This window comes from Lacerta agilis, chromosome 4 (genome assembly GCF_009819535.1).
Source record: "Lacerta agilis isolate rLacAgi1 chromosome 4, rLacAgi1.pri, whole genome shotgun sequence".
In the NCBI taxonomy this organism is placed as follows: Eukaryota; Metazoa; Chordata; class Lepidosauria; order Squamata; family Lacertidae; genus Lacerta; species Lacerta agilis.
Genome location: NC_046315.1, coordinates 15,436,975 through 15,460,674, shown reverse-complemented (window position 1 = coordinate 15,460,674; position 23,700 = coordinate 15,436,975). Strand labels below are relative to the sequence as shown.

At 43.5% G+C, this 23,700-nt stretch overlaps 1 protein-coding gene across 3 annotated transcripts in view; it reads right to left on the bottom strand.

Annotated features, from left to right (window-relative positions):
* Positions 1-15,545: 15,545 nt before the first annotated feature.
* DEUP1 (deuterosome assembly protein 1) overlaps positions 15,546-23,700 on the bottom strand; it is a 52,396-nt gene continuing 44,241 nt past the window's right edge. For all 3 annotated transcript variants that reach the window (XM_033146124.1, XM_033146122.1, XM_033146123.1), the window contains 2 exons: positions 19,011-19,299; positions 15,546-15,978 (listed from right to left, as the gene is read on the bottom strand). In XM_033146124.1, coding sequence (XP_033002015.1) covers positions 15,805-15,978; positions 19,011-19,299 — 463 coding nt within the window. In that variant the 3' untranslated portion in view covers positions 15,546-15,804. The remainder of the gene's footprint in view (positions 15,979-19,010; positions 19,300-23,700) is intronic.

Here is a 23,700-nt window from a genome sequence, read left to right as displayed (position 1 = left end):
AATAGGAAGGGCCGGGCATTCTCTCTTTATCTAGCTCTTTCAAATGAGAGCTGCTTTAAAAAAAACACAGCCGCAGCAATTTCAAACTGCCGGAGGACTCGAGGGATTCCTGTTTGTTTGTTTAAAGTTGGACACATTACTAAGGTATCAGAATATTTGACCTCCGAGATGGATCATGCTGAATGACTTGCCTCCTCCAAGAGAACCTTGCTATTTCAAGCTCTTTCTCCCCCCCCCCCCAAAAGCACTGTTGAGAATCAAATGCTAGGAAGAAATGGCTCAAGGGTGACTGGAGAAGAGGTGAAGTTGAGAAATCTCTCTCCCAAGTCAGTGGTGGAGAACTTGTGGTTTCTCCAATGTCAAAGGCCACAGATTCTTTACTCCTGCTCTAGATAACACTGGTAAAGGTAAAGGGACCCCTGACCATCAGGTCCAGTCGTGTCCGACTGGGGTTGCGGCACTCATCTCGCTCTATAGGCCGAGGGAGTCGGCTTTTGTCCACAGACAGCTTCTGGGTCATGTGGCCAGCATGACAGCCGCTTCTGGCAAACCAGAGCAGCGCATGGAAACGCCGTTTACCTTCCCGGTGGAGTGGTCCCTATTTATCTACTTGCACTTTGACGTGTTTTTTCGAACTGCTAGGTGGGCAGGAGCTGGGACCGAGCAACGGGAGCTCACCCCATGGCAGGGATTCGAACTGCCGACCTTCTAATCAGCAAGCCCTAGACTCTGTGGTTTAACCCACAGCGCCACCTGGGGCCTCCAGCTGTTTTTGGACTACAGCTCCCATCATCCCTAGTTAGCAAGGCCAGTGGTCAAGGATGATGGGAGTTGTAGGCCAAAAACAGCTGGAGGCCCACGGTTGGGGAACACTGCCTTAGATAACACTGGTACTCGGTTGTTAATGTCGTTTTACTAGCACTTAAACTAAGCCCAGTGTAATGGGTGGGAGGGAAGAGAGAAAACTTAAGTTCCCAGTCACAGGATTAAATAACAGAAAGGGAAATTTAAATCCTGCAAAGATTAAATTCTCCCCCAACCCTAATCCCCATATAGGATGTATACCCACTTTCCGCAGAACCGATATACTTGGACAGGATCTGTGCTTCCTTTTTTAAAAATCCTACCTTTATTTTAGGGACACGGGTGGCGCTGTGGGTTAAACCACAGAGCCTAGGGCTTGCCGTTCAGAAGGTCGGCGGTTCGAATCCCTGCGACGGGGTGAGTTCCCATTGTTCGGTCCCAGTTCCTGCCCACCTAGCAGTTTGAAAGCATGTCAAAGTGCAAGTAGATAAATAGGTACCACTCTGGCAGGAAGGTAAACAGCGTTTCCGTGCACTGCTCTGGTTTGCCAGAAGTGGCTTAGTCATGCTGGCCACATGACCCGGAAGCTGTACACCAGCTCCCTCGGCCAGTAAAGCGAGATGAGCACCGCAACCCCAGAGTCGTCCGCGACTGGACCTAACGATCAGGGGTACCTTTACCTTTACCTTTATTTTATTGCCACTTCTGGCTTTCGGGGTTGCTATTTGAAAACCTCTTATAAACAAAATGTTTAAAAATATTCTCAGTGGGGAGCTCTTTGTAGACTGAAGGCTGCATTCTTAAACCCACTTCATGGGGAGGAAGTCCTCTTGTTGACCCAAAAAGAACCACAAGTAAACCTATTTAGGCTCCTGTCTGCCAGGACAGGAACCGTGGGGCGGTTATGGGGAACATGACACTCTCTGGAGTGCCATATGAAACCACAGTTTTAATTCTACATTCCTTCACTACCTTGCGGGACATCTTTGGGAGAAGAAAGGGCTGAGGAGCTTTTGGGGGGATATTTTTGGGACAGATTTATTGGGGAGATAGCTGGAAAGGACACTGTCTCTGGTGCCCTCTTGCCCTGGTGCCGCCTGGTGCGCCCTGCCCCCCCCGCCTTCCTACACTACTGGCTGGTGCCAAACGTATTGCTCTGCTTTCCTTTGGACCACATAAGTGAGGCCAAGAGGGAGGTCTTCTTGTCTGGGCAGCTCAGGACCTCCATCCACACTGCCCAGTCTTGTGCCCCAAGGAGGTCACTTGGGTGCTGCTAATGCAGTAGTTTGACTTTACCCCTGGAGGCACACTCCATTTTCTCTCAAGACGGACGGATGCCAGCCACAACAATTCTACCTGCAGCAGATTGTGGAAGCGGGATGCTTCAGAGAATCATGGAATCATAAGAGTTGGAAGGGAGCCCAAGGGTCATCATGTCCTGTGATGCAGGAATCTCAACTAAAGCATCCATGGCAGATGACCATCTAACCTCTGCTTCAAAACCTCCAAGGAAGGGAGAGTCCACCACCTTCTGAGGGAGTCCGTTCCGCTGCAAGAACAGCTCCTACTGTCGGAAAGTTCCCCCCAATGTTTAGTTGGAATCTCCTTGTAAATTGGAGCCATTGATTCAAGTCCTACCCACTGGAGCAGGAGAAAACAAGCTTGTTGCCTCTTCCGCGGGACAGCCCTTGATATTTGAAGGTGGCTGTCATATCTCCTCTCGCTGCTGCTCTTGGGCGGAAGGAGATATGCATGCGATTGACATGAAACATAGCCCCCGAGCTTTGGTACCTAACTTAAGCAATCTGCTTTCAACTTGATTCAGTTGTGTTAAATTTATTTATGCTCCTCCAGGCTGCGTATTAATGACCATGCTTGGGGAATAGCACTTGCGGTTCTGGGGCAATTCTGTCTGGCGTTGCTAACTCAAGACTTACCCTGGCAAGCAGGGCAGCAATCGAATCGGCTAGTTATTATTGCTGCGGAAACCTTTTCCTTCAGGGAAGGAACCTCTCTGATAATTGCTACACATGCAGAGGAATGGGAAGGTTCCTACCAGAATTCTAATGCGACGGAGGTCCGTGGAACCGGTTCTCCGCTGGAGGAAAAGCGCAAGGGGAAATTAACTCTCTATATCTTTCTGACGGCTAGAGGCTGTTGGAGTTTTGACAGCTCTATCCTGTGCTTCCGTAAAGGATGCTGCCCCTTCTCTCTCGCAGCCCCCTGACCTGGAAAGCTCTCCTGGATCACCTACGGCAGTCCTTCGGAGTTTTCTTTAACCCCGGTCAGCATGCACAATGGTCAGGGATGGGAAGTGCCAAAATTTACCGGTGATAGACCGGTTTGCACATTCCTGGCTGATGCTATTCTTTGCTCAATCTTTGGAGTTCTCTCTTCCTTCAAGCCCTTCTCTGTAGCCCTCAAACCAAGCTTTTTTTTTTTTTTGCACTTATAGGAGAAACATTTTGTTTTAAAGGGGTGAATGGACAAGCAATGGTAGGAGACAACTGCAGGCCTGACTGAAGATAATCTACCTCACATATATTTTTTCCCCAACAGGCCCCTTCTTGTAATAATAAATAATGATTGTTTGGGGTAAAAGTTGCAGAGTCAGCTTATGGTGCTTATGGATACATGTGGGAAGGGTAGCAATTTTGTTTTTTTGTCTTTTTAATCATCTGTGGATGTCAAAAGACCATTTAGTAATTATTGGAATAATGTCAAGACTGTATCGTAATGTACAGGACAATTCACTTTCTGTACCATATACTCCTCATAATGTGTTTTGCACCTTCAAAAAAAAAAAAAGCACTTTAGGCAACTAGCAGCATTTTAGTGGCTTTCAGGAATTTCGCAAAGGAGAATTCCTGGAGGCCAAGATTCAAGTTTAGGACAATATTTTTTGTTGAGAGAACCTCAGCAGAGATTTAAAGTCACAAAATATGCATGGAAATATAGGCTGTTAGGCTTTTAAAATGTGCCCTTCTAAGTGAGTTCCAAAATGCCCTCTTAAAAAGTTTCTTCCTAAAGTTTCCTACTTCTCCCAGCATAGGAAAAAGACCACACATCTGGTAAGTTAAAAATGGGCTTACTTACCAACTCTTCAAAGGTCAGATTCACATGCTTCAGATGCACAGGCAGAAAAACCTAGCTTAGTTTTATCACTTTATAAAGTTCCTAAATTTTTGGTATAGGAACTCAAGAATGGCTGATGAGAGCCATGCGGTTGAGCTGAAGCAACTAGCTCAATCCTCTTTACGTGGTGAGCTGGTGAGCGTCTCAGTTAGACAGAGGTTAGGCTTGATAGGCTTGATTACCTATTTCTTCCCAAGGTAAGGGGAAGTGACCTGGCAGGTCACCTTACTCTGTGGTATTAACCCCTTCATGCATTAATTAGATTTAAGCATGTTGGTTATATGAGGCTGGTTATCCCACAAAAAGCAGTTACAGCCTTAGTACATGAACAGAACTGCAAAGGTGTAGGTCTTTGGGTAAGTGTCCAAAATCCTTTAAACATTGGTTTCCACTTATGACTGCCCAGGGTTACTAAATATTTATTTGAAGAACAGTGAAAATAACATTAACCATAAACCAAAGGCTAGAGTGAATGCAAATTGAATTAGTAATCTGCTAAATCTGCTTTCACCCAGCTACCGGTAATTCCTTCTCCCCTCCACCTTCTCCCCTCCACCCTCTTCTGGAACGAATACCATTGAGCCAGTATTGGCATTCTTCCAGCTGTTGAAGTTGCACCTCTTTAGACAAAAAGATCCCTGCTCTCCTGACCTGGACCTCCTGTTCTGAATTGTTTTGATTGCTGTTTTAACTATTTTAATTGCTGTTCTGCTTTAGTGGGCTTGTTTTATTGTGCCTTTTAATTAAGGGTGTTCATTTTAAGGCTCTGATGGAATTGTTTGTGTTAATTATGTGTGTTCCTATTTTTTTAATTTGTTATTATAGTTTTGAAGCCACTTTGGCAATTAAACAGCCTATAGTATTATTCTCACCGCCACCATTGCAATCGTCAGGCCCTGCTCCCTCTAACGTCTCTTTCCTGCTCCCCTTAACTTTCCTTCCCTCAAGCAATTTCTTCTCGCAATCCCTATAAAACACAAATCTCCCAAACGTGGTTCATTGCAAGTCTATTCCTGCAAGTTTCCCAGATGTTGGCTGTATGGGGCACTGGTGATTCCCCCCTTTCCCCCTGGATTAAATTTTAGGCTTGCTTCGCTCTCTTGCATCCCCAAAAGCTTACTTTTAAGTGTGTAACACTGTCATCCAAGCCCAAGAACTTCCAATATGAGTTTGGATTCTGCAGCTCTCAGGTTTTCACAGCCGAGCCCTACATTGATGTAAGTCGCTCACCCCAGCTCGGATGGGGCCCATCCAACTCAACTGGGGCTCAGCTAGTGGAACCTAAGTTGGTGTGCTTTATTCTGGTGTAAACCTTAAAGGGGGGGTGGGTCATTCCGGTTGCATGGTGTGCAGGGCCAGATTTAGGTTTGATGAGGCCCTAAGCTACTGAAGGTAATGGGGCCCTTTATATGTCCAGCTGTCCTTTGTCAACAACCAATGGTCTCTGTTTTTTGTGTTGAATATCTGCTGTTGGGTAATTTACGGACCTAATAGGTATCTAAGGCCATTTGCAAATGTTGCCATGCAACCCATCCATGCAGAATGTAGGCACCCCTGTATATAGAAATGAGCAAACCAGTGATATTTTAGGGAGCAGGCGGGGCCCATTACTTACATCATAGGAGCCTACACAACACAAAACACTGTTGCTGTATGTAGGTTTTATTTTATTTGTTTTTTATCTTATATTTTGGAAATGTACATCCAGTTTTTCCCCGTTAAGTTTTTTTGGGGCCCCCAAGAGAGTGTGGCCCTAAGCTGTAGCTTGTTTATTTTATACTTAAATCCTGCACTGATGGTGTGGCAGGATGGGGCAAGGGGAGACATACATCAATTCCAAACCTAGCAACCTAGTGGAACTTCACTGGCATAAATGGCAGAAGAAGAAGAAGAGTTTGGATTTGATATCCCGCTTTATCACTACCCAAAGGAGTCTCAAAGCGGCTAACATTCTCCTTTCCCTTCCTCCCCCACAACAAACACTCTGTGGGGTGAGTGGGGCTGAGAGACTTCAGAGAAGTGTGACTAGCCCAAAGTCACCCAGCAGCTGCATGTGGAGGAGCGGAGACGCGAACCCGGTTCACCAGATTACGAGTACTGCTCTTAACCACTACACTACACGGGCTCTCTAAATTGTGATGATGCAAGTCAAATTCCTCCTGAGTGGATTATGGGAAAGGTGCAAATTAGGCAGGTATAACGTACCCTGCTTTTCTGTATCCCGGATGGCTCTGTCAGTTATTTTTATTTTTATTGTTTCTGTGGCACTACTTGTTGCTTTTTAGCGCCAGCAGTATAAATTTATTTATTTGTTTTCAGATCAAAATGTTACAGTCCCATATCGAACATACAACATGAAAACAAGATTCCAAGGAATCTCTTGGACTTCCTTCCTCCCCTTTGTGGGTCCAGTTGTTAATCATTTCCTCCTGCATCTTTTATGATAATCCAAATCTTTTACCTCTCCATTGTGTCCAAGATTCACCAAGTGATATTCCAATCTTACTAACGATTTTAACTGTTTACAATGGTTTTTAAGATAGGTTATAAATTTCCCCCATTCCTTACTAAAATCTTCCTGATTTCTGACACTTCCGGTGATTTTAGCCATTTTGGCATAAGCGATCAACTTGATCTGCCATTCTTCTCTGGTAGGGACTTCATCTTCTTTCCATCTCTGGGCCAATAACATCCGCGCAGCCATGGTCGCATACATAAATAGTATTTTCTGCTCCCTTGGGATTTCGGCACCTAGAATTCCTAAAAGGAAGACTTCAGGGTTTGTTTGTTTTTTAAAGAAAAGGTTATTTTAAAGATTTTTTTTTCCAACTCATTATATATCATTTCCCAAAAATGATGTGCCATCAGTATGCATGGCGCTCTTACGATTTGATCCCATAGTTCACTTTATGAGTCCACAAAGAGAAAAATAGGGTAGAAATGATCCAATCAAAACAGGAATTGCCCAGCCTTTAAGGAGCCCACCCACTGAATTGTTCCGAGTCTTTTATCAAGGGATGCCTCTTGGTCTAGACACAGGCCTAGAGAAAGGCATTTTACAGAGAGAATGAGAGAGCCTTTGTATGGGCGGATGTTTTGATGCTTTGCAAGAACCTTAATCTGAATCTGTTTCTAATGGCACACAGTTTAGAAATCACACTGTGAACCTGCATGGTATAGTGCAGCAATTCCCAACCTAGGGTCTCCAGCTGTTGTTGGGACTACAACTCCCATCAGCCCTAGCTACTAGGAACAGTGGTCAGGGGTGATGGGAGTTGTAGTCCAAGACAGCTGGAGACCCAAGGTTGAGAAACACTGGTATACTAGATAGAATGCTGTAGCATAGCTGAAGAGACCTGGTTTCTAATCCCTACTTGACCGCGAAGCCGAATGGGTGACCTTCGGTAAGTCGCGATCTCTCAGCCTAACAGGGCTGTTGTTGTTCATGCTTTGTGATTTCTTTGTCTTGTAAGGCACCTTGAGTATAGCCGCATACACAAATTTAAAACAAAATAAAAAGGAGGGGAAACCTTTGTACGCCACTATAGGTTCCTTGAAGGAAGTGTATAATTAGGAGCATAATTAATAACCATTACTCGTCTATTATTTTTGCCCTTTCTCCTGCGCAAGTCTCCTTCACGCTCCGAGTCAGCATCCGCTCCAGGTTATTGCTCTTTGCCTGCCAACCTCTGTATTTACCTTTTGAATAATACAATACTCTATCCGCATTTCCTGTAGTTACCTTCAGGTGTCTTATTGAAGCTGGGTCATATCCCTTTCCGAGTACATCTCTCGTTGACTGTAAAAGCTATCTCCTGCAGGTACTCATTAGTTTTATCTCCCAGTTATTATTTCTGTATAGCACTGCTTCACAAATCATTTTCTCGAGAGAGTCGCTAAACGCTGTCAAAAATGCATCACACTCCAAGTTGCCCAGATAGTTCTGGGCTGCCTCCTTGTCCTTTGCTAACCTGACGCAGGCGATTCCAGCTCATAAGAGTTTCTGTATGGCCTTGCATCCCTAAAAGGGGGGAGGGGGAGGGAAAGCATTCTTATGAATTTACAAAGGGTTCCCCCCACAGCATTTGCAGATAGGCAACACTGGCCTTTGACCGCATTCGGAACACTGTGTACAGTTCTGGTGACCTCACTTCAAAAAGGAGCTGGAAAAGGTTCCAAAAAGAGGAACCACCAAAAAGATCAAGCAACTCCCTTATGAGGAAAGGCTACAGCATTTGGAATTTATTTATTTTTAGTTTAGAAAAATGGAGGTGTTTAATATTATGCATGGTGTGCAGAAAGTGGGTAGAACTAAAACTTGTTGGCCATCTAGTGAAGCTGAATTCAGGAAGATTGAGGACAGGCAAAAGAAAGTCCTTCTTCACACAGTGCATGGGCAGCTTAGACTACTGCAATGTGCTCTACTTGGGGCTACCTTTGAAGGTGACTCGGAAACTACAACTAATCCAGAATGCGGCAGCTGGACTGGGAGTGGCTGCCGGGACCATATAACTGTCATTTAAATTGCTACTCATTATTGATCCAGAGTAGATTCCAATGTACAGTTAGCAGAGTCAAAACTTAAACACGTTGCAGGATCCCCCCAAAATAGACCAGAGGCAATTCATCCAGCAGAGCTTTACTGAAAGCAAATGAGCATAATGGTCACGAGTCCAATACATTCAGGATTGGCACTGTCCATAAGAAATCCAGTTGCAGCAGACTTAACTTACAATACAGTATCTTATAATAAGTCTAAACCTTAACACTATATACAGAACACCACACCAGTACAAAAGAGAGACAGAAAGAGAGAGAATGAAACCCAGGTTCCTTCTGGCCTCACTATTATAGTCAGCATGACCTTGACAGAAAGAGGTAACAGAACCAGTTTAAACCAGCAGTACTCAGCTTCTCTGAAGGAATAACTCAAACGTCATAAACTTTCTTGCATACAGAGAAGCTTCCAAAAACTCCTGAATTAATTAGAATAGGAAAGATCTCTACATATCAGATCAATACTTTCTGTACATAGAAATGCAAACTGACAATAACACTGGTCCTGAAAGACCTACATTGGCTCCCGGTACATTTCTGAGCACAATTCAAAGTGCTGACCTTTAAAGCCCTAAACGGCATCGGCCCAGTATACCTGGAGCATCTCCACCCCCATTTTCCAGCCCGGACACTGAGGTCCAGTTCTGAGGGCCTTCTGGTGGTTCCCTCCCTGCGAGAAGTGAGGTTACATGGAACCAGGCAGAGAGCCTTCTCAGTAGTGGCGCCCGCCCTGTGGAACACCCTCCCATCACATGCCAAGGAGATGAGTAACTACACAACCTTTAGAAGACATCTAAAAGGAAGTTTTTAATGTCTAATGTTCGTATTATGTTTTTATATATGCTGGAAGTGGCCCAGAATGGTTGGGGCAACCCAGTCAGGTGGACAGGGTACAACTAATAATAATAATAATAATAATAATAATAATAATAATAAATAGTGTGGACTATGGAATTCTCTCCCCAGATATGCAGTGATATTCCACCAACTTGTATGGCTTTAAAAGATGATTAGACAAATTTCTTGGAATCTGAAGAATTCTTGGTATCTGAAGAAGTGTGCATGCACACGAAAGCTCATACCAAGAACAAACTCAGTTGGTCTCTAAGGTGCTACTGGAAAGAATTTTTGATTTTGTTTGGAGAATAAGGTTACTGAGCAGGTGATGCCTATCAGAGGCAGGATGCATCTGAATACCACTTTCTGGGAATCACAAGTGGGGAAATTGCTTTTGGACTCTGTTACTGCTTGCTGGCTTCCCAAGGGCATCTGGTTGGACACTGGTTGGAACAGAGTGTTGGACTTGATGGGCCTTTGGCCTGATGTTCTTAACTTGTACAGATCCATATCTCAATCCTTTTTGTTCATCACCTTCTGGATTCACCAGTGTAATAAGATGGTGTGCATTTGACAATCCAGTGTTTCACGAGCCGCTTCCTGGTTCTTTCTATGCTTGCGGCTGAATGATCACCCATGCCTTCACTCTCCTGATGGAGCTCTGATGGTGGTTGGAGCCAGGGCACAGGAGGCTCCAACAGGGGCAGGAGGTTCAATATCAGATCTCTCTCTTTTTGGCATAAAAGCCCTGTCTCTGACATAGGAGGGGAATATCAGATGTATCCTATGGCCCATGAGATTCACTCCAAGAGGCAATAGCATTGCACCTCTAGTTAGCTGGACCTTTTGCTTGGAAAAACGAATCATTAGTAATAATAACTTCCCCGTTTTTTAAACGCTGGACCTCAGATCCCGTAACCCATTTACTTAACTCTAGCCTCCACAACTCTCCAGTAATTGACTGAAATTGTTTCTCAATTTCTGTGCAAGTTCACCGACACCTCCCAGCTGTATCACATCTTGATATAAGATTTCTGGCTTGACAACGTTCACATACTTGATCATTTTCTTTTCCTTTGCCGTTTGTTCCTCTCTAGTGGTTCCTAATTACCTCCTGGAGTTTCCCTATGTGCTGGTCTTTGATGTCCTCATTACCGCAGTTCATCTTGTACAGAACGAAGGCAGGGCTGAATCGTTCCCGGTGCTCACAAAAGGGCTTGGAACACGTAGCAAGACCACGATGAAAAGGATTCCTTGTCCCTTCACTGTGAAAAACCCACCTGCTTGAAATATCGGCATTATTCTGAGCTCCTTGAATTGCTCCCTGAATGCCGCAGTTGCAAAGATTAGGGTAGCAATGTATGGCGCTCAGTTATCCTGTCGTGGCTTTGCTAAACGTTCAAAGAATTTTGAACATATAGCCATGCAAAATGGACTCCTGCCTTCATGTTTCCTGCCTTGGCTTTTAAAGCAGCACTAGGAAGCTGGCTCTCGCCTTTATTTTCGTTTCCCACAATGCCTTGATGTAGTGTTCCTCTGGGGCATTGTGGGAAATTAAAATGGTGGCTAAACCCACCTGCCTTGTGCTGCCTGTTCTGACCTCCGCCATTGCCAGGTAAGCCTGACACTGGCTACCTACCTACAGAAGACAGGACATATCAGAGGCACTATGCCTGTGATGCTCCCTCAACCTTGGAGCTGACCCTAGCCATATAAACCTGCTTAAGAGCATCACATGGTATCTAGAGGACCACCTTCTCCCATATGAGTCTGCTCAAATATTGCAGGTGCTGCTCCAATTTGCCTTGGTGCCGAGTCAGTCTCTTGTCCTATGTAACTGATTATTGTCTCCCATGACTGGCAGTGACGCTCCATGATCTCCAGCAAAAGCTTTTAAATCCTGCCAAGATCCTTTAACTCTAGATGTTAAGAACAGAACCCTGGACCTTATTTATGGGTGCCAACACAGAGCTGCAAACTCTCAGTGTGGCGTAGTGGTTAAGAGCGGTAGACTCGTAATCTGGGGAACCGGGTTCGCATCTCCGCTCCTCCACATGCAGCTGCTGGGTGACCTTGGGCTAGTCACACTTCTCTGAAGTCTCTCAGCCCCACTCACCTCACAGAGTGCTTGTTGTGGGGGAGGAAGGGAAAGGAGAATGTTAGCCGCTTTGAGACTCCTTCGGGTAGTGATAAAGTGGGATATCAAATTCAAACTCTTCTTCAAACTCTTCTCACCATTATTATTGCAGTCATCGTTCAGCTTTGGTTGCCATCAAGTTTTGCCCAATGTGCGATTTAGTGAAAATGCCGTTTTGGAAAAAATACATACACAGGGACTTAGCAGAGTTCATAGATGCGGGGTGTTCAAGTTTCCCAATGTATGTGTTGTTTTGCTTGGGGCAGCACCCTTTGTATTTAGCGTAGTCACCTCTTTAGGGAGGGGAGACAAGGAAACTTTTATTCTTGCTGTCCTAAACAAGAGGTTTTTAGGTTATTGTGTCTGCAGACCTTTCCTACGGCTGGTGCGAGCTGAATCAGAGAAACGGTGTTTGTTGTACGAACTGATTTGACTGGAATAAGTCTGGAAAGGCTGATGCTGGTGGGGAGCATTCCATTGGAAAATGGGAACAGAAAATCACGTTCCCCTGAGGTCACGAATGGAAATGATACAAACAAATATCAGTTGTAATCAGTACCATGAAGTCCACAAATGTTAGGTAATTGATTTGTTGTTGTTGTTCAGTCGTTCAGTCGTGTCCGACTCTTCGTGACCCCATGGACCAGAGCACGCCAGGCACGCCTATCCTTCACTGCCTCCTGCAGTTTGGCCAAACTCATGTTAGTAGCTTCGAGAACACTGTCCAACCATCTCATCCTCTGTCGTCCCCTTCTCCTTGTGCCCTCCATCTTTCCCAACATCAGGGTCTTTTCCAGGGAGTCTTCTCTTCTCATGAGGTGGCCAAAGTACTGGAGTCTCAACTTCAGGATCTGTCCTTCTAGTGAGCACTCAGGGCTGATTTCTTTAAGAATGGATAGGTTTGATCTTCTTGCAGTCCATGGGACTCTCAAGAGTCTCCTCCAGCACCATAATTCAAAAGCATCAATTCTTCGGCGATCAGCCTTCTTGATGGTCCAGCTCTCACTTCCGTACATTACTACTGGGAAAACCATAGCTTTAACTATACGGACCTTTGTCGGCAAGGTGATGTCTTTGCTTTTTAAGATGCTGTCTAGGTTTGTCATTGCTTTTCTCCCAAGAAGCAGGCGTCTTCTAATTTTGTGACTGCTGTCACCATCTGCAGTGATCATGGAACCCAAGAAAGTGAAATCTCTCACTGCCTCCATTTCTTCCCCTTCTATTTTGCCAGGAGGTGATGGGACCAGTGGCCATGATCTTAGTTTTTTTGATGTTGAGCTTCAGACCATATTTTGCGTTCTCCTCTTTCACCCTCATTAAAAGGTTCTTTAATTCCTCCTCACTTTCTGCCATCAAGGTTGTATCATCAGCATATCTGAGGTTGTTGATATTTTTCCCGGCAATCTTAATTCCGGTTTGGGATTCATCCAGCCCAGCCTTTCGCATGATGAATTCTGCATATAAGTTAAATAAGCAGGGAGACAATATACAGCCTTGTCGTACTCCTTTCCCAATTTTGAACCAGTCAGTTGTTCCATATCCAGTTCTAACTGTAGCTTCTTGTAATTGATTACTGGTACATTATTTCGTGGATTTGGATTTTTTTAAAAATTCCCTTCCATTGAAATGCATTTAAATTAAAATTATGTAGCTAATTAATTACACAAATTTTAGCCATAGGGAATAGCAAGATGAATAACGGAGGTTTTAACGAAAGCCCAACTGTAGCAGAACGTAAGCAGCAATAATGGCGATGAACCGGCGTCATGGCAGAAATCGCTGCCTCTTTACACTCCTATCTGTTGGTAGCAAATGCAATGCCTGATAACTTCGCGCAAGGCATGTGCAACAGTTTTATATATAACAACTTATCACTGCACATGTTCTCAGTGTCTTTAAGTAGGTCAACATTGTTCTTCAAATATGAGCACTCCTTTCAGGAAACATTTATTTTTACATAAAGACCTTTTATTTTCAGTAGCGCATAAACTAATTTTTCTTCCCAAGAGTCTTTGTTAAAGCTGAGTTCTGAGAGCTTAAGTTGGCTCTAATGTGTCAGTGCAATGTAACGTGGGAGAAAGATAACGTGGCATCCTAATTCAAAGGTATTATTTCATTTCGTTTTTAATTTTGAATACTGCCTTTCTACATTTCTGTATTCAAGGCATTCTCCATTTTTCCCAAAGTGCGGTAAGAAGTTTCTTGACAGCTTAATGGGATTCATTTCCTTTGTTGAAGGGCAGTGTAAAAGAAGTCTTGCAATAATGCTTCTTGATTTGCAAATGTATATGTTTGGCAGGAAGCAATTCTGCAGAGAGGTGCTATGCCAACTCTGTATTAGTCTCCGAGAACAACAGTCCAGGACCCCGTTTCTTTCTACAAAAGGCTTGAGAGCCAGTTTGGTGTAGTGGTTAAGAGTGGTAGACTCGTAATCTGGGGAACCGGGTTCATGTCTCCACTCCTCCACATGCAGCTGCTGGGTGACCTTGGGCTAGTCACACTTCCCTGAAGTCTCTCAGCCCCACTCGCCACACAGAGTGTTTGTTGTGGGGGAGGAAGGGAAAGGAGAATGTTAGCCGCTTTGAGACTCCTTCGGGTAGTGAAAAGCGGGATATCAAATCCAAACTCTTCTCTTCTTCTTCTTCTTGACAGTTGGAAACAGGAGAACAAACTTGGCGCATCATTGAGGCTGCAATTCCATGGCCCCTGTGGTCGCATCCCGGATATCACTGTGGGATATCAGATCTCGCTCTCGAACCTCAGAGAGTCTGGCACCAGAGAGGTAAAACGAATACGAAACTTCTCCTCCCTGCCATTGCGAAATTCTGTCCCAGCCAACATTGGTGGGACCCCAAAGTGTATGTCAGACCAGCAAGCGGCTTGTACTCAGAGGTGTCTCAGCTGCCTGTCCTAAATCTTTCCCTCCCCTTTTTTCCAATGGGAAGAAAGAAGTTGTTTGAGGAAGAGCACCTTAAAAATGCGCAGAGGCGGGGAATTTCTTAATGCTGTACTTTAATTTGTTGTGAACCTCCCTGGGGCCTTAGGGTGAATGAAGAGTGGCTTAATAAATAAGCTAGGGCTTTGAATGGGCCTGAAAATTACTGGGATTGTAGCAGATGAGGAGGGGGGATTAACCCTTTCCTAGCCTGCTGCCTCCATTTGAAGCTGCTCTTTGAAGTGGGAGGAAATAGCAAATTATTTTATTTAGTCATTCACATCATTTTGATGATACTGCTCATTAATAAGCCATCTCGGCACTTTACCGGGGGGGGGGGGATCCAATGCAAATAGCAGCTTCAGGGGAGCAACGTTCATCCGAGCCCCAGCAGATTGGCAACCACCCAAACCACAGACTGGATTTTGGCAAACTTAAATAAGAGTGATCCGTCTTAGAGGTGGGAGGAGGGTAAGCTGGGATTTTGTTTTTGCATTTCTCTCCCCCCCCCCAATCATTGTCATATAATGGATGTCAAGAAAACTATATTTATAATAAAAAGCCATACTCTAGCTAACCACAATGTGCAAAATAGATCAGAAAAAGGCAAAGGACACGTGAAGTTGCCTTATACTGAGTCAGACCATAACCAGCTCAGTATTGTCTACTCTGACTGGCAGCTGTTCTCCAGGGTTTCAGACATTGAGAACCAGGGACTTCCTGCATTTTAAGAGATGCTCTAACACTGAGCTACAGCCCTTTTCTGAGACTGTGCCTTTATGCTGCAACTTTCGGGGTTTCCCATATCCCGTCCTAAACAGATTCCTAATCTGCAACAGGCCATCTGTTTCTCAGCCTAACCTACAGGGTTAATATGAAACTAACACAGCTCTGAGGACTTTGGAGACAGGGTGGGATAAATAAATAAATGAAGGTTTTTAGCTAAGCTACTGTTTGCGCTCTCTGTATATTTGCTTTACGGTGCAGTGAAGGACAGACAGAACCCAAGGTGAGGGGGGAGAGGTCCGGGACTCTCTTGAATATTGTATATTTTATATTTTAGCATCTGCTGCAGTTGGCTGGATTTGTGAACAGGGTGCATCTTAAATAAGAGTTCAATATATGGACATCTGGTATGCATTTAAAGGTTAAAATTTTTTCATATTTAATTTCCAGGTTTCTTTTTTTTTTAGATCTCATACACTCTGCAATACACAATATTCCAAATTCATGTTGAAATGAAATCCACAGTCGAAGTATATACAAAAATCTCACATTACAAACACTTCTTTGCATAAAGGCAATTCTTTTCCCCCTTTCCCCCTTTTTTTTTAAAAGCAGTAGCTGATTATTTATTCTGGGATTGTCACTACATTTTAGACTTTCTTTTTTCCCAGGCTCATCTGTGCCTGCTTTGCTTGAAAGCGGTGTACTTCTTTATGGTGTTCTCCGACTGCCTTTGCAGCTCTTCAATGTGAGAGTTTAAAACCTGCTCAAAATCTCTCGCTCGCTTCTCTTCCTCTTGTAGGAACTTCTCTGTCACCGTCGCAGGAAACGGAGTCTCTGGGGAAGCCTGAACGACACGGAGAATTGGCACAATTAGGACGGGGTATAATTAGCCAGCTTTTCTTATTAGCTTTCACACTGACAATACTCCGCTGGTGAAACGATCTCTCCTTCTTTTGCACATTCTGTTCCACAGAGTACTTAGCCCAGTCGGTGGTATTACATCCCGCTGGGTTAAGTCCGTGTCTATATCGGGACGCTACTGCCCTCAAATTGGAAGAAGCAAAACTACAATAGCCATGCTTGGGAGGGATCCCTTATTTAAGGTTCCTTACTATAAAAGCCCATGAACACCAGTATTTTAACTTTACTGAAACTCTGCCTCATTTCACATCTTAAATTTTAAGTCTTGATCTGTGTGATTCTTATTCCAAAGAGGTATTTATCCAATCTCTGCATCTGTCTTAAAACCATATACATCACCTTTTTTTCCATAAACTAACTTTATGCCACTTAAGAGTATGAAGGGTCATGTAACACATAAAAAACATGCCCATTACTATGAATGCAACCTCCCAGGCAGGACTGGAACTTAGAGGGGAGGGGTGTTATGTACTGAGTTGAATAGGATCCAAAATGCAGCAGTCTGATTGGTCCTAGAACAATAGGATTCAGAATGCAGCAGTCTGATTGGTCCTAGAACAATAGGATTGAGATTGCAGCAGTCTGATTGGTCCTAGAACAATAGGATCCAGAATGCAGCAGTCTGATTGGTCCGCAGGAGCCACTCAATCCAGCTCCAGGTGGAAGTGAATCCACAACCCGATTGGCATACAGGAGTATCCCGGAATTAGCCAATCACGTGGGGCCCATTGTATAAATAGTGTATATAAAGCAGATGTTTTGGGGAAACTGCAGTCCTCACTACTATGAGCTGAATAAAGAGCATGAAATCCACTCTCTGTCCCAGCACAAGTCATGGACAAGGGTAACCAAAACAATTGCAGTCCAAAGCCAGAGAGGAAGACTTCCTGATAATCGGTTTTACCCAGAAACCTAGAACTAAGTTGCAAAACACACACACACACACACACACACACAATTTTTTTTTGCCAACAGTTCAAATCAGAGTGTTCCTATTATTATTTCCAATAAAAGCCACACTACACTTTACTTCAGTACTAAAGGAAGGAAGGCTTCTCTAAGGGAAATGTTCACCACTGAGCTGTTTTCACAAAGCGAGAGTCAAGTAGACACAGGAGGCCCCACACTTCTCCAAGAATCTTGTTCATACCTTGTGCGCTGTTTTAAAGGTTTCGAAGCTAAGTGCTTGTTCTCACACACACACACACACACACACACACAAATCGTTTTTTCATTGCAGCATCAAGCGATGCCCTATTACAGGTTAATCACCACACAAGATTTTTCATAGCACTTGACCCCTCTTCCAACAAAATACTTTTGTTGAGAGTGATCCAGAGACCAAGGGAAGCAAATATATTTGTGAGACTTCCGAGCACCTTGAAGGTGCTTCCATTCATAAGGCTGGATTCAACAAAATAGTTGTACGAGTGGGAGCAAAGTCAATAAGTCCCACTAGTGCAATGGGGCTTTCCTCTCCTCTCCTCTCCCCTGCCCACCCCCACAATTGGCTCAGGGTTCAAATGCAAGTGGCATCAGCATTATGAAAGATGTGGTTTTTAAAACTGAACATCATCATCATCACTCCAACAGTTTTGCATACCAAAATCATTTGTCTGTTTGATTGAAATCAAATTTGGCAGAGCAAGGAAGGGCGATGCAAATCTAGTTTGTGACTAAACCTTCACTTGCCAATTAAATTTGATTGCCATCAAATGCCAGCAGTGCCCTTCAGCTCTCTATATTGGACAAACAGGCCAAACCCTACGCCAAAGGATAAATGGACATAAATCTGATATCAGGAATCACAAGACAGAGAAACCAGTAGGAGAACACTTCAATCTCCCAGGACGTTCTATACAAGATCTCAAAGTAGCTGTCTTATTACAAAGGAATTTCAGAAATAGACTAGAAAGAGAAGTTGCTGAATTGCAACTCATCACCAGACTTAAAACCATGGAGAGACCTGGTCTGAATAGAGACATTGGATTCTTATCTCATTATACATATCTCACCCCTTGCTTTTTCTTGTAAGACCAATTGCAGTCATTAACAGTCATCAACATGTTTTCCACACCTATCAGCCAATCACCCATTCCCACCACCCCTCTGAGTAATACCCCTCCCCACCCTCTGACTATATATAAGGGTCTGGTGACTTCTGTTTCAGTGTATCTGAAGAAGTGTGCATGCACATGAAAGCTCATACCAAGAACAAACTTAGTTGGTCTCTAAGGTGCTACTGGAAGGAATTTTTTTATTTTTTATTTTGTTTTGACATCTATAAGGGTATTGCATGTTAACCAGCCCAAGGCCTGGTTGAAGAGGGATGTTTTCTGCCAAGAGAAAAGACCCACTCTCCTGTTGCCACCCTCCAGACTTGTTGACACCCTCCACCCTCCAGGCACAAGAAGAAGGGCCTCAGACCATGATCCTGTGTCTGGATAGGTTCATATGGAGACAGGCAGTCCTTGAGGTATTTCAGTCCTGAGCCATAAGGCCCTCCAGGCACTGACTAGCTCCGCCCACAGCTAGTCACCTAACTCAACAGAAGCCCTGCCCCTTCAGGAAGAGCACACAGCCAGAAACAAACACACACACAAGCCTGGATAGTCACACAATTCCAAGAAGCAGAAGCCCTAGGAAACAAGCACAGCCCTAGGAAACAAGCACACAAACAAATAAGGAACAATTAAGCACACAAACTTAATCACACACGGCCCCTAAAAGACAAACCCACAAAACCTACAGTGTCCCCCAAGCTCAGCTCACCTTGTGCTCCCTCCTCAGCCGCTGCCCTCCAGGCACTGACTAGCTCTGCCCACAGCTAGTCACCACAGCTAGTCCTTTTCAGAGGACTGTGAAGAATGGCGAGAAAGCTCAGCAGCACAGCAACGTTCCACTGTGGATGCAACCCAGTGTTTCTCTTACAAAACAAAATCTAGAGATTCTTACCATCCGGATTTCATCTGAAACATAGATTTGGCTCACTAACGTCTCAGACTTATTCCTTTCATGGAGGCAGCTGCTGTAATGTGCTGGATACGCATCTTGGGGTGATGGAGACCTGCCATCTGCAATGGGTTCTCGGGTTCTGCTTGGTCTTTGAAGAGGCAACGTGCAGCTGCTCTCGACACTGACAATGTCGCCTTGGCCATGCCAGGCAGGAACCTGCGTCCTGTAGTGTCCGAAGTTTCCGTAAGCTGCAGGTTGCGGTGCCCATTCGCTTTCGTTCTGCGCGGGTCTAAAACACAAATTAAAAGGTTTACAAGCTTATGGGTGCTGGTTTATTGCCATGAAATATTTGCCGACGTGAAACATTCTTTTCCAAAACGTCCCATGGAACATAAATAATAAATACTTTTTTATTTATACCCAGCCTGCTCAGGGCAGCTAACACTAAATATGAATTACAATAAAATGTAATAGAAAAACAACAACAACAACAACTAAACAGTTAATGAAAATAAGGCATAAAGTATGGCTTAAAATACAGCTTAAAATGCAGCCTCATTTTAGTAGTAGCCCATAAGTCAAGACCATAAAGGGAGGAAACATCATGTATTAAGTATATTAAGTGAATGTATTAGGTCAGACCATTGGCCCATGGAACCTAGTACAGGCAAGGGGCCGGGGGGGGGGGGCTTCATGCTGGCACATCCCTTTGACAGTTGCCAGGGTGCCTTCCTTAACTCTTGCAGAGCCTTTTAACTGAGCCTGAGGCCTTTTGCATGTTCAATTCCCCCAAGTTCTTCCATATATTTTTTTTTTTATGCAGTGCCCAGCCCTGTAACAAATATCACGCTTAATCTGGCCCTAACTGCGTTTCCAAGCACAATTCAAAGTGTTGGTGCTGACCTTTAAAGCCCTAAACGGCTTCAGCATCTCCACCTCCATCGTTCAGCCTGGACACTGAGGTCCAGCGCTGAGGGCTTTCTGGCGGTTCCCTCCCTGCGAGAAGTGAGGTTACTGGGAACCAGGCAGAGGGCCTTCTCGGTAGTGGCGCCCGCCCTGTGGAACGCCCTCCCATCAAATGTCAAGGAAATAAACAACTACCTGACTTTTAGAAGACATTTGAAGGCAGCCCTGTTTAGGGAAGTTTTTAATGTTTGACATTTTACTGTGCTGTTAATTTTCTGTTGGGAGCCGCTCAGAGTGGCTGGGGAAACCCAGCCAGATGTGTGGGATATAAATAATAAATTATTACTATTATTATTGAGTGGAGACGCACTTTCTACTGTTTATTCTGAAGTTATTTCTAATCAGTTTCTGCTGGGTAAGTTGTAGGGATCAATCTGTCGGTTTCTGTTCTCCCCACTTTTCATTTATCCAATCTTAAAATCATTTCTCCACATTCCTGCAGCTATTTGTGAATTTTTTTGCAGAGAAATCCTCATGAAAATTCTTCAGTATTTTATCCTAATAAACGTATTTTTTGTATTCAGTTTTGACTCGTGTACGCATTTTGAAGGCAATTTTTCGGAATACTTTTTTTGCACGTCATTTTCACTTAAACATTAGTTGGAGAGCTGCATTGTGAAATTCAGATAAGTGCAAATTTTGAGGGATGGCCGTGCTTCGGTTCCTACGCTGTTTAAGAACATGCACATTTGATTTGGCTTAAAATGTGATCCGAATTCAATTTCTCCCCCCTCCTTGGTGAGTGGTAGCCTTCAGTAATGCCTGCTGCAAATCTCACGCTGAGGCTTTCTTGCAGATTACACACTTCTGATTCTATAAAATCTACAAACTGAAGGAAACAATTGTGAAGTTACTAGCATTGACTTGAATTTTTTATTTTTTTTATTTTTTGCTTTCCACTGGGCAAATGTTACCAAGATGCATAAACATAAACAGCACAAAGACATTAGCATGGCATCTGGAAATTGCCAATTACCAGCTCATTTCCCCAAAAAAACCTCACCACATGTTTTCTATTTTTACTATCTCAAAGATATCCTTTTACCTTTCATTCCTTGGCATAATTGCCATGGAAACAGAACAGCAAATTAAAATAGAAAAACATGGTTTATGTCCGCAATAAAATAAAATATACCCTAGAGTCAAAATAAGCTAGCAACAATAGCTTGATTTGTCTGCTTCTGTTTGATGTTTGATAATATAACTGAGGCTTTTGGGGGGAAATATTGGTGCCTTTCCTGATTTACAAAACCAGAACTTAGATCCTAGGATTTCTGGCATATGTTTAAAACTATGTATGAATGTTCATATTGAGCCACCACAATTTGTGGGTAAACTATATGGACTTTATATCCGCATTATATTAATCCATATTCATTACTGCCTAGTGATGCCTGCTGTGATTTTAACAATTAAGTCTGGATTGTGTGCTCTACCAACAACCCAGTTGTGGCACATCACAGCATGCTCCCAAAGTCAACCACGGAAACTTTATGCAACTCACAATAGTCTATGGAATAACCAAGAGGTCAATAGCCCACATAGGAAATCCTTGCACATTCTGACAACCAGTTGTTAAGATTTTGCAACCCCAGATCAGAGAATGGTGTTGCACGAACGAGGTAAGATATATTAGCATGTACATTTCTATCTACTAATCAGCCTGGCCCTATTTTGCAAAGGAAAGGGAATTAGTAGCCCCTTGGGAGATGTCCGAGGTAGGGCAGTTTTGCTGCACAAATTCTGAGGACCGGGTGGGGTCATCCATGGGATGTTCAAGAAAAGGTAAAAGGAATTCTGGTAAGATTTCAGCTGGAGTTCAGCTTGGATCTGGAAGACAAGTAACCATTTGAGTTGCTTGACCAGTAGTAAGGAGAGCTGACAAGTCCCATCAATGGGCTGAGAGGGTGTTGTGTGAGAAAGGAATGAGGAGTAGGAATTCAAGCAACTTTGGAAGGCAAGGAATCACTGGAGTTTGACAGCAGCAGAAGATCTGTAGGGTAGCAAGGCTCAGATGGATTATTTGGGGAAACTGCAAATCCAATGATCTGGACCCCCCCCCCAAATCAGCACTCTCTGGAAGTTTTTATGGGTTTATGGGTCCTCAACTGAACCTCTCTCTCTCTCTGGTGCACCTCAGACTCAGGGGCTGTCCGATGAACACTTGTGTCTCATATGGCCCCAGTACTAATTCTCAGGCATTTCACATATTGACATATTTCTGCCTCCCAGAATTGCAGAGTCAGGTTACTTTTTCTTTTTACTCCTTCCCCTGTGAATTTTTGGTTCTCTGCCTTTGTTTTAATTTTTTAAAAACCAAGGTGATTTTTCCTAATATGAACATTTTTGCAAGCAGTTTTCCCTAGAACAATTCATTTTTATATGTTGCCTTTACCAATATATGCATTTTGATGCATACATTCCCACAATATGCACAATTTTCTACATCTTATTTGGTTAGAGAACTACACTACAAAATTTAGGGGAAATGTGAATTTCAATGCACAGCTGCCTTTCAGTTTGCATATTGTTTTGGAAAAAGCAAATAGCTTTGCCATAAAAGAATGAATTTCCCCTCAATCCTTAGTTCTTCCTACCATTTAAAATATTTCATCTTATCCAAACTTCATACCTTCCTCTTTCGCTTTAAGTAAGCAATTCAGGATTATTTTTAAACTGTGTGTGTGTCAGTATTTATGAAACATTTAAGGTAATTCAGTGGGCGGCTGGTTAAAAACGAACGAGCCAGAGATATATTTACAAATTATTTCTTTCTATTGAGCTCAGGATATTGTTATATATTGCACTGCTCTTTCATGTCGCATATGAGTTTAATGTGATATTAATTTATTCAGTACCATCTGAAATGCTGCAGCTTTTCATGTCGACTCAACGGGGAGCACTAAAAATCACAAAAAAACCATTGAAACACTTTTAATGAAACTTTTAAAAACTGAAACTGGCAGGAGAGAAAGAGATGATAGATGGCAGGTGTAGTTCAAGATGCTTATTAAAATAATCTCCTGCTGAGCAGTTTACATCTCACACTGGTTTCTCTGGCCCTCACTTAATTTTTTTTATTATTATTAGACAGTATTAACATATTCTCTGTGGCTTGTAAAATGAAAAGCAAGGGGGAGAATCAAGATAATATATTACAAAAGGTTGTGTCCAAAGTAGTGCTGAGAAGCAGGGCGGCGGGAGTTCTGTTGCATTAGGGGAAATCCTTGTGCTGGTGGACCGTCCCACCCAAAAGTTTATGTGGCTACGACACAAAAGGTTATGTCTACTGAATTAACAGAAGCATATTTCCAAGATTTTGAAGCATCTGACTTAGCACCAAAGACCTATTCTGAAATATCATACATAGTTTTGGGTTTGATAACCTTAGATATATGGCTCTGAGAGCAGATCCAGTATACAAGATGTGTTGGTGGAAAAAATATAGAAAAGAAAATTTCTGGATGCCAAGATCCAAGTTTGGGGCAACCCCAGCAGAAATTAAAAACCACAAGACATGAAGCAAAGCCAAGCATAGAAATACAGTGGTACCTCGGGTTACAGACTCCGCTAACCCAGAAATAGTACCTCGGGTTAAGAACTTTGCTTCAGAATGAGAACAGAAATCGTGCGGCGGCAGCAGGAGGCCCCATTAGCTAAAGTGGTGCTTCAGGTTAAGAACAGTTTCAGGTTAAGAACCGACCTCCAGAATGAATTAAGTTCT